The following is a 20,009-nucleotide window of genomic DNA, read 5'->3' as shown; positions in this document are numbered from 1 at the left end:
TCTCCAGCGAGTGGCGTTTACACTGTTCTGACCAGCAGGGGTCTCCAGCGAGTGGCGTTTACACAGTTCTGACCAGCAGGGGTCTCCAGCGTGTGGCGTTTACACAGTTCTGACCAGCAGGGGTCTCCAGCGAGTGGCGTTTACACTGTTCTGACCAGCAGGGGTCTCCAGCGTGTGGCGTTTACACAGTTCTGACCAGCAGGGGTCTCCAGCGAGTGGCGTTTACACAGTTCTGACCAGCAGGGGTCTCCAGCGTGTGCCGTTTACACTGTTCTGACCAGCAGGGGTCTCCAGCGTGTGCCGTTTACACTGTTCTGACCAGTAGGGGTCTCCAGCGAGTGGCGTTTACACAGTTCTGACCAGCAGGGGTCTCCAGCGAGTGGCGTTTACACAGTTCTGACCAGCAGGGGTCTCCAGCGTGTGGCGTTTACACTGTTCTGACCAGCAGGGGTCTCCAGCGTGTGGCGTTTACACTGTTCTGACCAGTAGGGGTCTCCAGCGTGTGGCGTTTACACTGTTCTGACCAGCAGGGGTCTCCAGCGTGTGGCGTTTACACAGTTCTGACCAGCAGGGGTCTCCAGCGAGTGGCGTTTACACAGTTCTGACCAGCAGGGGTCTCCAGCGTGTGGCGTTTACACAGTTCTGACCAGCAGGGGTCTCCAGCGAGTGGCGTTTACACAGTTCTGACCAGCAGGGGTCTCCAGCGAGTGGCGTTTACACAGTTCTGACCAGCAGGGGTCTCCAGCGTGTGGCGTTTACACAGTTCTGATCAGCAGGGGTCTCCAGCGAGTGGCGTTTACACAGTTCTGACCAGCAGGGGTCTCCAGCGTGTGGCGTTTACACAGTTCTGACCAGCAGGGGTCTCCAGCGAGTGGCGTTTACATTGTTCTGACCAGCAGGGGTCTCCAGCGAGTGGCCTTTCCAGCGCTTCCAAACAGGGAATCGTTTAATAAATCAATTCCTTCAATTGATTCAAAGTTTCGAAAAGATTAGTTTCTCCCATCACTAACTACTACAAGTTGTGTTTGAGGGCGGGGCAAAGTAGACGTTGTTAACCGACAGCCAATGAAAACCATAGATGTGCATTATGCAAATGAGTAGGTGGATACGAGCAGGAAGTGAGACTGGAATTACTGACGACTCGTTTCAGTTCAGAATCACTTCTTTCTTTTAGGAGACAATAACTTTATTTATCTGCACTTTGAGCTCTGGAACTTTACATATGTTTAACATTCACAAACATCTATATTACACACTATATAAAAGGTAGGTCAGACTTTAGATTAGGGTCCAGTTGTCACTACACTACCAGTCAAGAGTTGTGGAATGGAAAGATTTTGAATGTTTTAAAATAAGTCTCTTCTGCTCACCAAGACTGCATTTATTTGATTAAAAATACAAAAAAACAAAAACAGTAATATTGTGAAATATTATTCCAGTGTAAATCAGCTGTTTTCTATGTGAATATATAGTAAAGTGTAATTTATTCCTGTGATCAAAGCTGAATTTTCAGCATCATTACTCCAGTCTTCAGAGTCACATGATCCTTCAGAAATCACTCTAATATGATGATTTGATGCTCAAGAAACATTTATGATTATTATCAGTGTTGAAAACAGTTATTTACATTTTTATTCCAGGATTCCTTGATGAATAGAAAGTTCAAAAGAACAGCATTTATCTGAAACACAAGCTTTTGTAACATTATAAATGTCTTTACTGTCACTTTTGATCAATTTAAATCATCCTTGCTGAATAAAAATATTGATTTATTTTATTTCTATCCCCCAAATAATGACTTTAATGGCTGCTCTTTGTCATCTGCATTACTCCACTATCAGCAATATGTGAATTGCGCCACGCGTGGATCAAAAATAATTGATCTATGTTATGGCAACATAAAAAAATGCTTACAAAGCAGTCAACAAACCAGCGATAGGCGGGTCAGATCATAACACTGTCTATTTATTGCCCTCTTACTGACAAAAACTGAAAAGGGAAAAATCTAAAATCACATCAAGATATGGAAAACAGCGGAAATTTGACCACTTCCTAAGAAACCCAAACCAGTTGGACTGAACGATTTTAGACCAGTACCACTCACTTCTGTTGCATTGAAGTGCTTTGAGCGGATCATTTTAATTCATCTCAAAATACAAACCAAAGCTCACATAGACACATTACAGTTTGCTTATAGAGAGAAAAGGGGTGTGGAAGATGCTGTCACAACCCTTCTGAATGGAATGTACAAACACCTTGAAACACCTGCCTCTGTTTGCAGACTTCTCTTCAGCTTTCAATACCGTCCAGTCACACATGTTGATAGAGAAGCTGACAAACATGGGTGTAAACCTGAGTCTTGTAAAGTGGATTCAGGACTTTTTAAGGACTACAGGACTGAGGTTGACCACTTCCATGAATGGTGCAATCAAAACTCATTAATTTTAAATATTTCAAAAACAAAACAAGAAATGGTGATCGATTTTAGGAAAAGGCCCCCTCCACTGCAACCTGTTACTATTCAAGGGACAGTTATTGAGACTGTGGAGGAGTATAAGTATCTGGGCACTATTATTGATCACAAACTTACCTGGTCTGCCAACACACTAGCAAGATACTCGAAAGCACAGCAACGGCTCTATTTTTTAAGGAAACTGCGTAGTTTCAATGCTGACACAACAACTCTGACATTGTTTTAAAGCTTCTGTTTCAGATACAGTGAGGAAAATAAGTATTTGAACACCCTGCTATTTTGCAAGTTCTCCCACTTAGAAATCATGGAGGGGTCTGAAATTGTCATCGTAGGTGCATGTCCACTGTGAGAGACATAATCTAAACCCAAACCCCAGAAATCACAATATATGATTGTTTAACTATTTATTTGTATGATACAGCTGCAAATAAGTATTTGAACACCTGTTTATCAGCTAGAATTCTGACCCTCAAAGACCTGTTAGTCTGCCTTTAAAATGTCCACCTCCACTCCATTTATTATCCTAAATTAGATGCACCTGTTTGAGGTCGTTAGCTGCATAAAGACACCTGTCCACCCCATACAATCAGTAAGAATCCAACTACTAACATGGCCAAGACCAAAGAGCTGTCCAAAGACACTAGAGACAAAATTGTACACCTCCACAAGGCTGGAAAGGGCTACGGGGAAATTGCCAAGCAGCTTGGTGAAAAAAGGTCCACTGTTGGAGCAATCATTAGAAAATGGAAGAAGCTAAACATGACTGTCAATCTCCCTCGGACTGGGGCTCCATGCAAGATCTCACCTCGTGGGGTCTCAATGATCCTAAGAAAGGTGAGAAATCAGCCCAGAACTACACGGGAGGAGCTGGTCAATGACCTGAAAAGAGCTGGGACCACCGTTTCCAAGGTTACTGTTGGTAATACACTAAGACGTCATGGTTTGAAATCATGCATGGCACGGAAGGTTCCCCTGCTTAAACCAGCACATGCCAAGGCCCGTCTTAAGTTTGCCAATGACCATTTGGATGATCCAGAGGAGTCATGGGAGAAAGTCATGTGGTCAGATGAGACCAAAATAGAACTTTTTGGTCATAATTCCACTAAACGTGTTTGGAGGAAGAAGAATGATGAGTACCATCCCAAGAACACCATCCCTACTGTGAAGCATGGGGGTGGTAGCATCATGCTTTGGGGGTGTTTTTCTGCACATGGGACAGGGCGACTGCACTGTATTAAGGAGAGGATGACCGGGGCCATGTATTGCGAGATTTTGGGGAACAACCTCCTTCCCTCAGTTAGAGCATTGAAGATGGGTCGAGGCTGGGTCTTCCAACATGACAATGACCCGAAGCACACAGCCAGGATAACCAAGGAGTGGCTCTGTAAGAAGCATATCAAGGTTCTGGCGTGGCCTAGCCAGTCTCCAGACCTAAACCCAATAGAGAATCTTTGGAGGGAGCTCAAACTCCGTGTTTCTCAGCGACAGCCCAGAAACCTGACTGATCTAGAGAAGATCTGTGTGGAGGAGTGGGCCAAAATCCCTCCTGCAGTGTGTGCAAACCTGGTGAAAAACTACAGGAAACGTTTGACCTCTGTAATTGCAAACAAAGGCTACTGTACCAAATATTAACATTGATTTTCTCAGGTGTTCAAATACTTATTTGCAGCTGTATCATACAAATAAATAGTTAAAAAATCATACATTGTGATTTCTGGATTTTTTTTTTTTAGATTATGTCTCTCACAGTGGACATGCACCTACGATGACAATTTCAGACCCCTCCATGATTTCTAAGTGGGAGAACTTGCAAAATAGCAGAGTGTTCAAATACTTATTTTCCTCACTGTAAATGCTGTTCTTTTGAACTTTCTATTCATCAAAGAATCCAGGAATAAAATGTAAATAACTGTTTTCAACATCGATAATAATCATAAATGTTTCTTGATCATCAAATCATCATATTAGAGTGATTTCTGAAGGATCATGTGACACTGAAGACTGGAGTAATGATGCTGAAAATTCAGCTTTGATCACAGGAATAATTTACACTTTACTATATATTCACATAGAAAACAGCTGATTTACACTGGAATAATATTCACAATATCACAGTTGTTTATATATATATATGAAATAAATGCAGCCTTGGTGAGCAGAAGAGACTTAAAAAAAAAACATAAAAATCTTACCGATCCAAAACTTTTGACTGGTAGTGTATTAACTACAACCTAATTACAGCTTATTAATAGTTAGTAAGGTAGTTTAGGTATTGGGTGATTAAGAGATGTAGAATATGATCATGCAGAATAAGGTATTAATATGTGCTTTATAAGTACTAATAAACAGCCAATATCCTAGTAATCTGCATGCTAATGAGCAACTAGTTAATAGTGGGAATTAGACCCTAAACTAAAGTGTTACCAAAAGGTAATATCTGAAAAAGTATGTTGACTAAAGTGAGATCTTGCTTTGAAAAGATCTGTAATGAAAACAAACAGACGGAGCAGGGCTGATTCATGATCCTTAAACGAGCTGTCAGCCTACCGTACGTCTAATGCTGAACACATCTGCTCAATTACCAGTGAATAATTACATCAGGTCTCATTTCTGTCATGATGGACTGTGATGTATTTCAGTCACCTGGCCTTGAACCGCTCCTCCTCCTCCTCCTCCTCCTCCTCCTCCTCCTCCTCCTCCTCCTCCTGCTGTGTGGTGAGGTTCATGTTGTCCAGGCCGCTGTGAGGAAGAGGAGGAGCCCTGGATCTGCTCTTCTTCATCTGCTGTCTCCTGTGCTCCTGCTGCTCCTGAAGAGCCTGAAACTGAAGCCTGAGCTGCTGCTTTATCTCCTCACCGTCACCGTCCATCGCTGAGAGAAGATCAGAGACACACACACACCACACATGTGTGTGTGAGAACTAATGCAGTTACAGATGACACAGACCTGCTTCAGACACACATCTGCGGGATTCACTTCTGTCTGTCAACGTGACTTTGTGGCTCTTACGCATCTATGTCCGTTAGTTGTATATTTTTTATTGATGTATTATTTATTTTTTAATATTATGTTTAACATAACTCTGTTTGTGCCTATTTACATACGCAGGTCACACAGCAAGCCTTGTGCGCCGTTCTGAACTAACGTTAGTTTATAGATGTTCTGGTAACACTTTACAATAGAGTTCATTAGTTAACATTAGTTAACATTATGAACTAATAATGAACAATACTTCCACAGCATTAATTAATCCTAGTTAATATTAATTGCAACATTTATTAATACATTATTAAAATCAAAGGTTGTATTTGTTAGCATTAGTTAATGCACTGTGAACTAACATGAACAAACAATGAACAGCTGGATTTTATTAACCAACATTAACAAAGATTAATAAATACTGTAACAAATGTATTGCTCATAGTTAGTTCATGTTAGTTAATACATTAATTAATGTTAACTAATGAACCTTGTTGTAAAGTGTTACCTTTTTTATTGATGTGTTATTTCGTTTTTAGTATTATGTTTACTTTGTGTTTTCTGTGAGCTGTATTGTGCTAACTGCAAATAAAATGCAAATAAAACAATATTTTATTTTTTATCACTAATGCCACCATCAGCTTCCTTGCATATGTATAATATTAGAGCAAGATCATCGATTATTTGAGACAAATTAACGTTTAATCTTTATCATACAAACTCTTAACTAGTAATTGCAGTCCTGAGATGATTCAACACGCAGTCAGTTTAAGACTTACCGGACGAATTTAGAAAGATTTCCGTAAGCCTAGTTAAGATTTGGCTTTGGAATTGATATGGTTTTTAAGTCAATTTATAAAAACAGAGTAAACAGAGATACTGAAGGATTCGCGAGGCGCTTCCCGTCCGTTTGTTTACGCGACCGTCTCCATGGTAACGCGTCGCCAGGACGCGCGCGCAGAGATGAGTTTTGTTTGAGATCCTGCGGAGAGTCATTGGACATCCGCGGCTGTTCTCGTCAGATACACATAATAAATATTGGTATTTTAATTTATTATGTCTATGGTTCTCGTGACCGGTTTCGCCAGGATAAGTTGGATGTAATTGTTAACGGGGAAGAACGAGCTCGGAAGAACACGAGGACATAAAGTGAATCTCTGCTAGAAACTGTCCGTTCAGCTCCTTTAAATTTAGCAGGACAGCAGCACACTAACGCAATAACATCACAGATGACATAAGTAACCTATTAAAACATTATCTTATATTAATTTATATTTGACGCTTGTATTTGTGTAAATGAGTAACTTATGTATTTAACCCTCTGGCAGCCTAACGTTACTGTTCACGTGTCGGTCAAAAATGACCGATTTTTATTTTTAATTCCAATTAAATTATTTTAGTTCGATAATGTTTTTATTTAATATTTTTGTATTTTTAGGGAATTTTACGGTACTATATTATATGTAAGTTATGCAGTAGTTATAATCCATTTATTCACTTTTTAAATAGACCTGAAAATGTAATTTTCAACATAAACTGTCATAAATGTTTTTTAGCAACATGTTTTGGAGCAACATACTGAAGTTTGGTCTCTTTATAAAGACAACACATGGCAGATTATTATTGCTGAAGTGAAAAACGTGAACTTGAAAAAAATTGTAAAATTTTACGTAAATTGTTATGAAAAATGCACAAAAATAATAATAATAAAAAATATTTGGTTTATATTTAACACGTTTTAGTCTAAAACTGTGAGAAAATCAAAGAAAAAAGATGTGTTTCAACTCTCTTAAAGGATAACTCTCGCCAAAAATGTATAAAAATAAATTCTGTATAAAATGGCAATAAAAAAGTAGACTATAAGCCAAACATTTTTTCTCTATCACTCTGGATCTGTTCTGAAGGTTATAGGGGAAAAGGTAAGAACTTATCATATTATGAAGGGATCATTGTTGAATGTTTGGTGTCTAAACAACATAGACATTTGACGAGATATTGCACTGCAACATGTTGCATAGTTCCCTGCTGTTGTAAAGATATTGTAATATGCCAAAAACCAACCAGAAGTGAAAAGAAAGCCATTTAAATAACTGATCAACCAATATGGTGATGAAACTCAAATAGTTTTCACTGACTGTGATATTAAACTTGCTACTAAGAAAACACCATCAAAGTTTGAGAACGTATGGGAGAGGATGAAGGTCCAGACGCAACATGCATCTCTCTAAAGTTAACCTTAAATATATTCTGTAATGTTACCAAATCCCAAACAGTTGAGTCCACCGTTGTCATGTGGTTTGCTAAAGGCTCCATGAGTCTGCTCCGCCTCTGCTGGTCCATCATAATGGTGGTTCACGACCGGCGCTCGAACCCAGAGTGTGTTACTGGTCCTAACCAGAGCACTAACCACTACTGGAGCAGTGTGAGCCCAAAATACAGAGAATCACAGGACTTGAGGAAAACAAGTCATCTTTAATGTCCTTCTTGAATAAACACACACACACAAATTCAAAAGTAGGGCTGAAGTCAAGTCACCTTTATTTATATAGCGCTTTTTACAATACAGATTGTTTCAAAGCAGCTTTACAGTGATATGATAGCGTCATATCCAGCTTAAGTTCAGTGATGGTACATATCTGGGTAACACTTTAAAATACGGATCCTTCGTTAATGAATAACTACACAGGAACAAATGAGTAACACAATATTAACAATCTAGTAACTACAGTTAACTAACAAGTAACTCTGATTAACGAATTAGTAAGTAATGGTAAATGGTAAATGGACTGCATTTATATAGCGCTTTCACAGACCCAATGGCCACCAAAGCGCTTTACAACATTGCCTCACATTCACCCATTCACTCACTCATTCATACACCAACGGCGGTGTCAGCCATGCAAGGCGATCCAGCTCGTCGGGAGCAGCTGGGGTTAGGTGTCTTGCTCAAGGACACCTCGACACTTGGTCAGGTGGAACCGGGGATTGAACCACCAACCTTCCGGTTTGTAGACAATCTACATGAACCACTGAACCACTGCCGCCCGCACGCAGTAATAGCACACAGATTTAAGTGGTAGTTCACTATTAACTAATCAATAACTACTATTTTTTTAATACTTCCCAGAGAACTACTGAATTTTTTACAGATTTAAGTGGTAGTTCACTAATAACTAATCAATAACTAAAAAAATGTAATACTTCCCAGAGAAATAATGAAAAAAATTCACAATTCATGCAAAACTTAATAACTAATGCAGGAAAAATTACTAGCACTAGATTAACATTACTGCTAGATACTGTACACTAATTATCAATATGTAGTAGCGTAGCAGACTTATGATTTGGGAAAGCTGTCAATAATTAGCCTATGCACTGCTGTCTTTTAGAGAACTATTCATAAACTAAATAATTTTTAAGAATTGTTTTTATAAATGCACTTGTCTGGAACACTTACCCTGTGGCCGATTTTCCGGCATTCCTCTGGACTGGCTTTGAATAACTAGACTCATCATGGTGAGTACTGGAACATACTGAGTCATCAGCCATCCAAATACCAGTTATTTTATTATTTAACCTACCTCTCAAAATTGTTTTTATGTATGTCTCTTTGCTCATATGTAGATATGTATGTATGTATGTATACATATATATATATATATATATATATATATATATATATATATATGTGTGTGTGTGTGTGTGTGTGTGTGTATATATATCCTGTGAATGATTAGATGATTCTACCCTTTCGGGTTGGCTTACCGTAACTACAGCATGGAATCACGATAAATAGTAATGACTCAAGTGTTACTACATACTTCTATAGGAACTACTAATTATTTGGATCCGTATTCTAAAGTGAAGATCATGTTAACTAACTAGTAATGACTCAAGTGTTACTACATACTTCTATAGGAATTACTAATTATTTGGATCCGTATTCTAAAGTGAAGATCATGTTAACTAACTAGTAATGACTCAAGTGTTACTACATACTTCTAAAGAAATTTTCTAAAAGTATAGTATTTAAAAGTTCACAAACAATATCTCATACGCTTGAAATGACTTGTGTTTGGTTGCACAAATCATGACTAGAAAAATTTGTTTAAACATGAGGCATGAAAAAAGTAGCTTTTATAAACATATATTTTATAATTATTTATTAAGCGTCTGGTACCATTTCCATTTAATGCAACAACTTCACATATGTGATGCCTGAACTGGAAAAAACTATTTATTGTCTTCTAGCATACAATATTTAATTGCTGTAATGCCTTCTAATGTCTTTCAGAAGACGACCTAGAGGACCATATCTGTGCTTGTGTCCCAGCCAGTAAGTCCACTCAATAAAAGACAGATGTTCTTTTAGAAGCTGCTCTGTCCTGTTTCCCCTCAGTCGCCAAATTTGGCTTTTGTAGGTTAACCAAGCTCTTTCAATATGTTGCGTGTGTCCAACACGTAATTAGTAATTCCTATAGAAGTATGTAGTAACACTTTAGTCATTACTAGTTAGTTAACATGATCTTCACTTTAGAATACGGATCCAAATAATTAGTAGTTCCTATAGGGGTATGTAGTAACACTTGAGTCATTACTAGTTAGTTAACATGATCTTCACTTTAGAATACGGATCCAAATAATTTGTAAGTCCTATAAAAGTATGCATTAACACTTGAGTCATTACTAGTTATCATGATTCCATGCTGTAGTTACTAATGAAGAGCCAACCCGAAAGGGTAGAATCATCTAATCATTCACAGGATATATATACACACACATATTTATATATATATATATATATACATATGAACATAAAAACAATTTTGAGAGGTAGGTTAAATAATAAAATAACTGGTATTTGGATGGCTGATGACTCAGTATGTTCCAGTACTCACCATGATGAGTCTAGTTATTCAAAGCCAGTCCAGAGGAATGCCGGAAAATCGGCCACAGGGTAAGTGTTCCAGACAAGTGCATTTATAAAAACCATTCTTAAAAATTATTTAGTTTATGAATAGTTCTCTAAAAGACAGCAGTGCATAGGCTAATTATTGACAGCTTTCCCAAATCATAAGTCTGCTACGCTACTACATATTGATAATTAGTGTACAGTATCTAGCAGTAATGTTAATCTAGTGCTAGTAATTTGTCCTTCGTTAGTTATTAATTAGTTTTGCATGAATTGTGAATTTTTTTCATTATTTCTCTGGGAAGTATTGAAAAATAGTAGTTATTGATTAGTTATTAGTGAACTACCACTTAAATCTGTAAAAAAAATTCATTAGTTCTCTGTGAAGTATTAAAAAATAGTAGTTATTGATTAGTTAATAGTGAACTACCACTTAAATCTGTGTGCTATTACTTACTAATTCGTTAATCAGAGTTACTTGTTAGTTAATTGTAGTTACTAGATTGTTAATATTGTGTTACTCATTTGTTCCTGTGTAGTTATTCATTAACGAAGGATCCGTATTTTAAAGTGTTACCCATATCTGTCGTAAAAAAGTTATTAATTTAGTTAATTTTATTTATAAAACGGTTAGTTTCAATCCTTGATTCTGATTGGTCAATAGCTGTGCTTTATTCAGTATAAAACCGATATTTTCACCGATATTTTTTACAGCCTATGGATAAAACACGGCTATGACCGCTTCACCCAATGGTTCTATGTATCACTACAACACCCCTAGCAACCACTCTTAGCAACTTAAACACATGTGCGATCTCATTGATATTGTCCATTGAAGCTATAGTGGAGTATTGTGAGAAAGCGAGTGTAAAGTTACCTGCATTCACAGTAGACATTGCATTTTCCTTCAGGTCAGTCCTATATTCATAATAAAATATTCCGTTTGAATGTCCGCTGCGATATCTTGTCCTTTTAACAGTTAACCGTTAAGGAGTTTTCCCGTGTCATCTGTCAGTTGCGTCTTCCTTCTCCGTGAAAACAAGTTTGAGTCTTTTCAATATAAAAGTCTTCTCTACCGACTGACTCATTCATAAGACAGTGTTTGCCGCCATCTATTGGCGAAATAATGTATGTAACTTCTGTTACTGTTTACGGTCAGGGACTATTTTTTCCAGCGGAAGGAATCTTTTAGTGATTTTACTTCATGAAAGTTGCATAGATAAATATTTTTCGGCTTTAATATTTGTATTGTGTGGCAACCGTTTTATATGTAAGCAATAAGGTACTCGAGGCAAGTGCTGTATCGTGAATAAGTAACGGCTGAATGGGTTGCAGGCACTCCTAACAACGCCCTTCAGCCGTTACTTATTCACGATACAGCACTTGCCTCGAGTACCTTATTGCTTACATATAAAACAGTGATGTCATCGTCCAGCTCAGTTCAGTTCTCATCTAATGGTGTCAATGCAGACAGATCAATAATATTGTTGAATATTAAATGTCCCCAACTAAGAAAGCCAAAGGGGCAAAACTCCTTCAGTGACAGAATGGAGAAAAAAAAGCCTTGGGAGAAACCAGACTCAGTCACTCAGTTCTCCACTGAAGAAGGTGCAGATCCACAATGACTTAAAGGATTAGTTCACTTTCAAAAAATTTCCTCCAACTTCAAAATCGTCCGACATCTTTGTTTTAATTTATTATTATTATTATTTAATTTTTTTTCGTGACCTTTCCAACGTGATGACGCAATACGTAGCGCATCTCAGAGATGGTACAAGACGGGCATTTGTGATTAAAAAGTATATATATATATATATATATATATATATATATATATATATATATATATATAATTTATTTTTTGGAAAATGACCAATCGTTTCGCTGGATAAGACTTTGAAGCTGCATTGAGACGGACATTTGAACCTTCTTTGAACATTGGAATCATTGGTTGCCATTGAAGTCCATTCTGTGTAGAAAAATCCTGGAATGTTTTCCTCAAAAACCTTAATTTTTTTTCGAGGTCAAGCAGGTCAAAACTCAAAGGATCTGGGTAAAAAGCATCTCAAGATCAGCCGAACAGACATTACACAATCGATCTGCCTAAGAACTTCAAGACTGAGCAAAGATAAAAACAAATGCTGGTCTTATATGTATACAAGTTACAACCACACCCACTCTTACAAGCCAGGCACAGGTGATATATCATCGAACTAATGAGTGAAGTTCACAACGTAATTTCTGGAGGAGTGAACCCATCTAATCTTTCAAGTAACTGCCGGAGCATATAAGCAGCCGCTCACCTTGCTCTGGCCTCACCTTGCTCTGGCCTCATCTTGCTCTGGCCTCACCTTGCTCTGGCCTCACCTTGCTCTGGCACCCGCTGTTCTGGCGTCCCTCCACCTCCCCTGCTCCACCTGCATAATTTAGGCATCTTGCCACCATACTCATAATCTAAGCATTAGTAGTCCTACCGGCGGGTTTATCTCAGCTTGAGTTGAAGCTGCTTCCTCGAGCCCCTCCACTGGGACAGCAAGCCGAATACGCCTAACCTTATTAGCTTAAAGATTATATGGGCAAAGGAGTGCGTGAATGAACAGGAGGAACAGAAATCAGGAGGAAGTTGTGCAAGGTCTCGTGCTCATGTTTCCCTCAGACCGAGGTGTGACAGGCTGACGAACTTAGAGAGGTTAACATTTATTTTAAACTGTTCCTGAACATTATAACACCAACGTTTATCAGCACATTTTATGGAGAACAGCTTGTTTACTGTAAGCTCTCGCTTTTGTAAGACTGTTCACCGCTCCTTAGGAAAATGAACCATGGTTTTGTAATCGATTACTGTTAGTATTGCCATAGTTTTCCGACTACTATCACGAATAAATGGTGGATAACATCGTATCTATAATAAAATTACAAAAAACACCAATGTGAAACGTCCTGTGAAATCCGTTCTGCACGATCCTCTTGTTCGTTAACATTGTCAGGGTCTGAATCAGGCTCGAGATGGTTTGAAATTGACACCATCCTTATTAATATTAACACTAGAGCAGAACTGAGTGTTTATATATATATATATATATATATATATATATATATATATATATATATATATATATATATATATATATATAACAGTTACTGTTACAGTCATATAACATCCATCAGGGGAAAAAATATATTATTCAGGGAATAACATAAAACAAATGAACAAGGTTTCAAGTATTCTATACTTTTATTTCTTTATTTCTTCTTTTAGAATCTCAATTATTAAAATTAAAATTACTCAATAACATTCTTGTTTTTGAGTATTAAGTGTGAAGAAAATACTTTCAGAGTTGCTCATTACTCTTAAATAACTGTCTTTCTAGTACAATACCAATAGCTTCCCGATTTCTAAAAATAAAGATTTGTTCATCTTTTTTTATTGAGGAATCCAACAATCCAACAGTTATTGTTGCTTAACTCTCATGATTCCAATATATATGTATATATATATAAAACAAAAATAAGAATGAGGGAAAGCTAAATGGAAACAGCACATACACAGAACCAGACAAACAAATCAGCCATCTAAACTGCACAGATAATCCCTCCCTCGAGATGAAGTCCTGCCACACTAATGAGCCGGCCGATGCTCAAACTGTGCTATTCTTGCTATCAAGATAACAGAGGAGGGGAAACCAGATCTAATCGAAACTATACAATCTGCATCTTAACCATTTCTTCCAACCCAAGTTTAACAGCTGAGATTTCTGTCTTTATCCAGAACGTTAGAATAAGTTTCTTTGCAGCAGCAAGTCCACAGGACAGCGACTGTTGTTGGCATGTTTAAAGTGAAATGAGTTTATCCGAGATTGCCAATAATATCATCAGATATGGATCAGGCTCCGATACACTGTAAAATATTATCAGTCCAGAATGAAATTAGAGCTGAGAACAGAGATAATAATTGTGCAACAGAGCGGCCTCATCAATCTGACAGAAATACTGTGTAGCTATTGTTTTACTGTAGTGAGGACAAATAAATCTTACATTAACAGAATATTTATGAACTATTACTATGTATGAATTAGTAATTTTATATAAATTATCTGTATAAATTAAATTCTTCGATAATGAGTTATACAGTAGAGATGTGACTGACCCCACATCCAAGCAAGACTTTTCTCTGCGTGAGAACCTGATGTGCGGCGTGAGAGTGTGTGAAGAGTCTCACGCTGAAGGCCTGAGAGTCGGCCTGTGATTACACTGGACATGAGCATGTTTGTTGAGACACGGTCCTTCAGAAGAGATGCTGAACTGACCCGAGCCTCTGAGGTCATTACTAACCCCAAGGGGACGCTTCTGCCCCAGTCACTTGTCTTGTGACGTGAATCTGATTAAATGTCATAAATACAGACGGCAGAGAATGATTGGACATTACCTTGCCGTTGCTGGGTGTGACCGGCTGTTTCAGGAGTTCATAAACCATGATGAGTGCCAAATAATACAGTTAGGCAATATCTGTGAGAACACTGTGTGCTTCAATTAAAGCAGCACTTTAATACAGAGCGGTGATTAAACCGACTGGAACTACTTTATTACATTGTTTTACAGCACACCCTCCAGCCAATCAGAGTAGAGTATCAGACAGATAATGGGAGTGCTGTATCAATGAAGGTGACTTTACTATAACACTGGAAACAGAGGGTCAAGTCAAGGATTAATTGCATTTTGGGATGTAATAGTACAGTAGTATCATGTCCTGCACAGCTTGACCACATCTACACAAAACTGCCATCTCACGCATAAGGACATTAAGCTTGTTTCCGCCACAGAATAAAAAATAATTGTGACTTTTTATCTCACAATTGCGAGTTTACGTCTCGCAATTCTGACATTTTATCTTGTATCTTGTGTAATATAAAGTTGCAATTGTGTTATAAAGTCAGAATTGCGTGATATAAAGTTGCATAAAGTCAGAATTGCGTTATAAATTCGCAATTACGTGATATAAAGTCAGAATTGTGAGATATAAACTTGCAATTTACTTTCATGTTCAGAATGTTATGTTTATATCAGAATTGCGTGGTATAAATTCGCAATTGCGAGATAAAAATTCACAATTATCTTTGACAATGTTTTATTCTGTGGCGGAAACAAGCCTCCATACATCTCAGACCTCACACGACAGTGAAATAAACACAAGTCTTTATTGAATTACAATTTTTTTTATTGGCAAAGATAAACAGAGTTGTAGCGGAGATCCTCAAAATATATGTCAGTCTAAAAGTATAATATTGTGAATTTCATTTGAAATATGAAACAAAAGGTGCCATAGTTATTTCAATCGATCATCTAGAAAAGAACACGCGACTCTTGTTCCTTACACACACACACACACACACACACACACACACACACACACACACACACACACACACACACCTAAGAGAGTTGCTTCAACTCCTGAATATTCTGTAAATAACCAGTACCATAAATCATTCAGCAGTGAAGTCTTTCGTTCTGTGTTCTGTGCGTTAGACATTTCTCAAATGTAACTAGGATGATGGTCTGTTACGGTTGTTGTCCTGGAATTTCTTTAGTCTACTTAAATAACAAATCTTGAATGATAAGGTACAGAGGTCTTCATGCTACATCAACATAAAAGCAGCATAAATCAATCCAAATACAGTCAAAAACAACCATTATACGCTGTTCATCAGTTCGCTTCTGATATAATACAGAAATAGTCGTTGGCAGATACAAAAATAGCCACTATTCCATCCCTCACGTTTCTCACACAAGCCAGGCAACAAAACGGACACACTAACCTCTTCACAGAGGTTTATTAAATGTTAAATAGGAAACAGTGTAAAGAAATGATCCTTTAAAAAAAAAAGTCCTAAATGTTGTGTGCAATAAATACAAGCGACACCTTAATATGAGGCGGTATTAAGGACATCTTCACTTCTCCGGGGCCTTCTGCTCCAGGGCTTTCTGTGCTTCAGCCGGTTTCAGGAGGTACTCCTTGTACATGGAGTAAACCACTCCTGCAACACACACACACACACACACACACCACAGATCAGGCTTGACAGCAGGGTAACGCAGGGTGAAGATGAGGAGAGATGAGGACGGTTGTGTTACCCAGAGTCATGGCTCCCACCACGAAGCCCTGCGCCGCCACACGCATGTGGATCAGGTGGACCGACATCTTCGTGTCTCCTCTGTTCTTCATCTTCATCAGCCTGTACGCCACGATGGCAAAGAAGCCCAGCATCCCTGAACACACACACACACACACACACCGTCACAGTCAGACCGACGGGCCATGTCAGCGCAGTGCATGTATAACAGCAAAACTGGGCAGGCACTGATATGGAAAAATTAATATTAAAAAGTATTACCTTATATTACCGATATTAAAAAATGACCTTATTGGAATCGAGAAGTAGCAACGAAATCGGAATAGTTAAAATTCAACCGATACCCAACGCTAAACAGTGCGCATCTGAAGTGTCTCAGCTGGAGGAAATAGTGCATTATTTATCGGCTTTAATATATCTGCCAAATGTTTTTATCGGGCCGATAACGATAACATTAAAAATGAACATATATCGGCTGATACCGATATGTTGGCCGATAACATCCCTAAGCAAAACCTTTGCGGTTTCACTTAAAGACGGCCTCGAAACAGAAGAGGATCTCCGCTTGCGCTCACACACACCAGGGGCAGAGATAATGTGAAATAAAGTGATTGTAACAACACTTATGGGTAAAGAGATATAATGTGTTTATTAATAGACTATTATTAAGAGTGAAATATGAGATTTAACAGCGAGATATGGGTTGAGAGAGTTTACCTGCAGGGACAAAGGGATTCTCCTTGGCTTTCCTGATGAACTTGGACTCATTGTCTTCATATTCGACGGTGGTCATCTTGGCTAAAAGGCAAAAACAACAAACCAAGATTAGATGAAAGGCCATTCTCTGACACTACTGCAGACAGGTGTAATTAAAACAGTAAATAAATGAAACAGAAAATAATAAATTGATACATATCAGCCAATTAATCAACATTAGTCAATCTGGCCAACTGATCTGTTGAATGGCTCTTAAAGACACATACATATCAAGAGATTCATTAATGAGCCATGTTATACTGTGAAACATATTACATCATTTCCTACTATTACAAAAGAAGACTATTAAGTTACTTCTCCTACTGTTACTATTACAAAAGGAAGGTCTCGAGGCTTTATGTCATGTGTGAGTAGCAGCAAGACGAGGTTAATGACACATCCATCAAACACATCATCTTAGCCACAGATTGAGGAAATCAGACAGCTCAAAGTGATAGTCGAGTCATGATTTATGAAGGTCAAACGACGCACACAGGCCATTTAAAAAGTGACTTTACCCTATTTTAACTAAATAAAGTAAATGTGTAATGAAATGTAAACAGCCATGACATTTAGATCTTATTATTATAAGCTTCAATTAAAGATGCGACATCTCCTCAAGAGATAATTCAGAGATCAGAAACTCTCTGAAAACACACTAAAATGTCGTCCTATGTTATTTAAACGTATTATTTATACAAGCAAAGTACTCAGATAATAAATTAACCGTATAACATACCTGTGTGTGTAGTTTTCTGCTGTACACTGGACTGAAGCTGCTCTTCTCTGCCGGTAACTGATGTGCGTGACTGACAGCGTGCACGGGAACACGATGATGTAACATATCTTACGTCAATGTGACGCAGGCGACTCTACAAAATAAAAGTATTTTTAAAATGACTGTTCGGCGTAACTGTTAAAGTAAACAACCAGACCGGTATACGTTGTATTATGTTATCCCAAAAGACATGAAAATAAAATTAGACCATTGAGAAACCCATTTATTTGTTTATGAAATCATGTATTTCCATCTGAACTTTTATTTTGCAGAAATCTGCGGTTTCAAACGAGTTCCTTCCCAGAAAGGTTCCTTCCTGGTTCCTTCTCGGTGAGGGGCGTGACCTCTAGGGGCGTGACCTCTAGTAGGGGCGTGACCCTCGCGTGCTGTACTTGTACGTGTAACGCCTGAGTTGAGGTGAGGTCAGCGTCGTCATCATCAACAAATTAATTACAGCCTGTAATTTACATTTTACCTTCAGGAAAGGGCGTTTATCTTTGTCCCAACTTGTCCTTCTTTATTTTTTCATTTTTTTAACTTAATTTTTATTTGTTAATAAATTCACATTAGGTTGTGCAGTATTATTTGGATCATGTTTATGGTATTTCATTGAGGTATTTCCCTGTTAAACAAATTACAAATAAATAGTATATTTACTGCATCGTTGCTACTGAAATAAGCAGTTCTTCTGTTGATCAGTGCACAGTATGTTAGAATTATTCCACTGATGTTATAAATGAGGTTGAATACATAAATAGGTACTAGGTGTCTGAACTCAAATATGACCATATTTAGTGTTATTTACAACATGAACATATTCAATGCGCTGCATCTGAAATGAGTCGCTATGGATTATAGCTAGTAAGGATGATTTAACGAAATTAAAGGATGCAAAGTCATGGTGATCTGTGCAAGAACAGGTTGTTCCCAGAGGCGTAGAGGACAGGCACGTATTTAAATCAAATAGGTTAGAAAAGGACTTCCTTCTGGTTAAACCCACAGTTATTGTGGGTGGAGTAATGAGCACAATATGCTTGTTTTATTGGCACAACCCCATCTGTAAATATGGACTTATTAAAAATACAACAGCACCAGCTCAAACTTAAGTTGTTGACAGAAACAAACATCCGCGTATCAGTCGCATTTTATTATTACGTTAAAAAAATAATGTACATTATTTAATGTATTTAAAGCGAAACTGAAACTGGCGTTGGGCTCCTCTCTTTCGGCACGGATCCAAATTTTTATATATTCACATCTAAGAATAAACACACGTTTCTGTGCTGGTATCTTGGCTGGTTTAGGCCTGTCATGATTCATGAATATTTACATATCCTTCATATTCTCTGTGGTGGTCAGTTCAGTGCAGCGTGTCACGGATTGACCGCACATTTAACATGGACTTAACATGAGTTAATACATGCACTCACACAAACACACAGAGACTGTTTACTGGCATAAGAGTTTATTATGATTATCGATCGAAATGAGTGAATGAAATGCCTGTTGTCTTTATCAGAGAATAGACGGGCTCTGTCTTTATGTAGTATTGTTTGTCCCATAATATTAGAGGTCCGACGGGGAAACGGGAATCTTTGGTTCCGCTAAGGATTGGAATCTACCACTTATTATTTGAGTTTGGGTGTTTCAGGGACAACACGGGACAACTGTTGCATAAGAGAGTAGATTAACTATTTTGAACAGTATGACAAAATGTTTCTTCTAGACTCTCTATTTATGGGAAAATGTGTAAAATGTTGTATGTGAGTTTGTCCCTCCCCATGGGGTAATGGTGCTGGCCGCCAGTATAACTGTGCTCGTCTGTGTTTAATGGAGGCTGCAGTGGAGAGTGTGGCCTTTGTACTTGTTATTTTTTGGGAAAATTTGCATTTGGCATTATTGCTTTTTCGTTTTTGGATACGATTTTTCCCTTTTTTGTTTAATTTTTCCATTAATGTTATATATTTGGGTTAGGATTTTTT

The 20,009-nt window shown here is 37.9% G+C and overlaps 2 protein-coding genes across 2 annotated transcripts in view; both read right to left on the bottom strand.

The window, feature by feature from the left end:
- Positions 1-20,009, bottom strand: part of ccdc13 (coiled-coil domain containing 13) — a gene marked incomplete at its 3' end in the record, with an annotated part of 264,989 nt that overhangs the window by 15,641 nt on the left and 229,339 nt on the right. The window contains 1 exon segment of the mRNA XM_084120875.1: positions 5,183-5,342. Within this exon segment, the coding sequence (XP_083977001.1) occupies positions 5,183-5,342 (160 nt within the window).
- On the bottom strand, positions 15,556-18,312 carry higd1a (HIG1 hypoxia inducible domain family, member 1A). The gene is made up of 4 exons (XM_084120562.1): positions 17,989-18,312; positions 17,211-17,291; positions 16,495-16,629; positions 15,556-16,397 (listed from the first exon to the last, which is right to left on the bottom strand). The coding sequence occupies exons 2-4, from the start codon at positions 17,284-17,286 to the stop codon at positions 16,312-16,314; spliced, it is 297 nt and encodes a 98-aa protein (XP_083976688.1). The 5' UTR covers positions 17,287-17,291; positions 17,989-18,312; the 3' UTR covers positions 15,556-16,311.

This window comes from Abramis brama, assembly GCF_963993115.1.
Source record: "Abramis brama genome assembly, chromosome: 7".
Classification (NCBI taxonomy): domain Eukaryota; kingdom Metazoa; phylum Chordata; class Actinopteri; order Cypriniformes; family Leuciscidae; genus Abramis; species Abramis brama.
Note: the sequence above shows the minus strand (reverse complement) of the source record. Positions and strands in the feature narration are given on the sequence as shown.

What these genes read in the sequence shown, in the direction of transcription:
- higd1a (XM_084120562.1), bottom strand. Translation starts at nt 17,286, where the DNA reads ATGACCACCGTCGAATATGAAGACAATGAGTCCAAGTTCATCAGGAAA. An exon ending in GAATCCCTTTGTCCCTGCAG is followed by an intron (nt 16,630 to 17,210) that starts GTAAACTCTCTC and finishes GTGTGTGTTCAG; the next exon opens with GGATGCTGGGCTTCTTTGCC. An exon ending in GGTGGGAGCCATGACTCTGG is followed by an intron (nt 16,398 to 16,494) that starts GTAACACAACCG and finishes TGTGTGTTGCAG; the next exon opens with GAGTGGTTTACTCCATGTAC.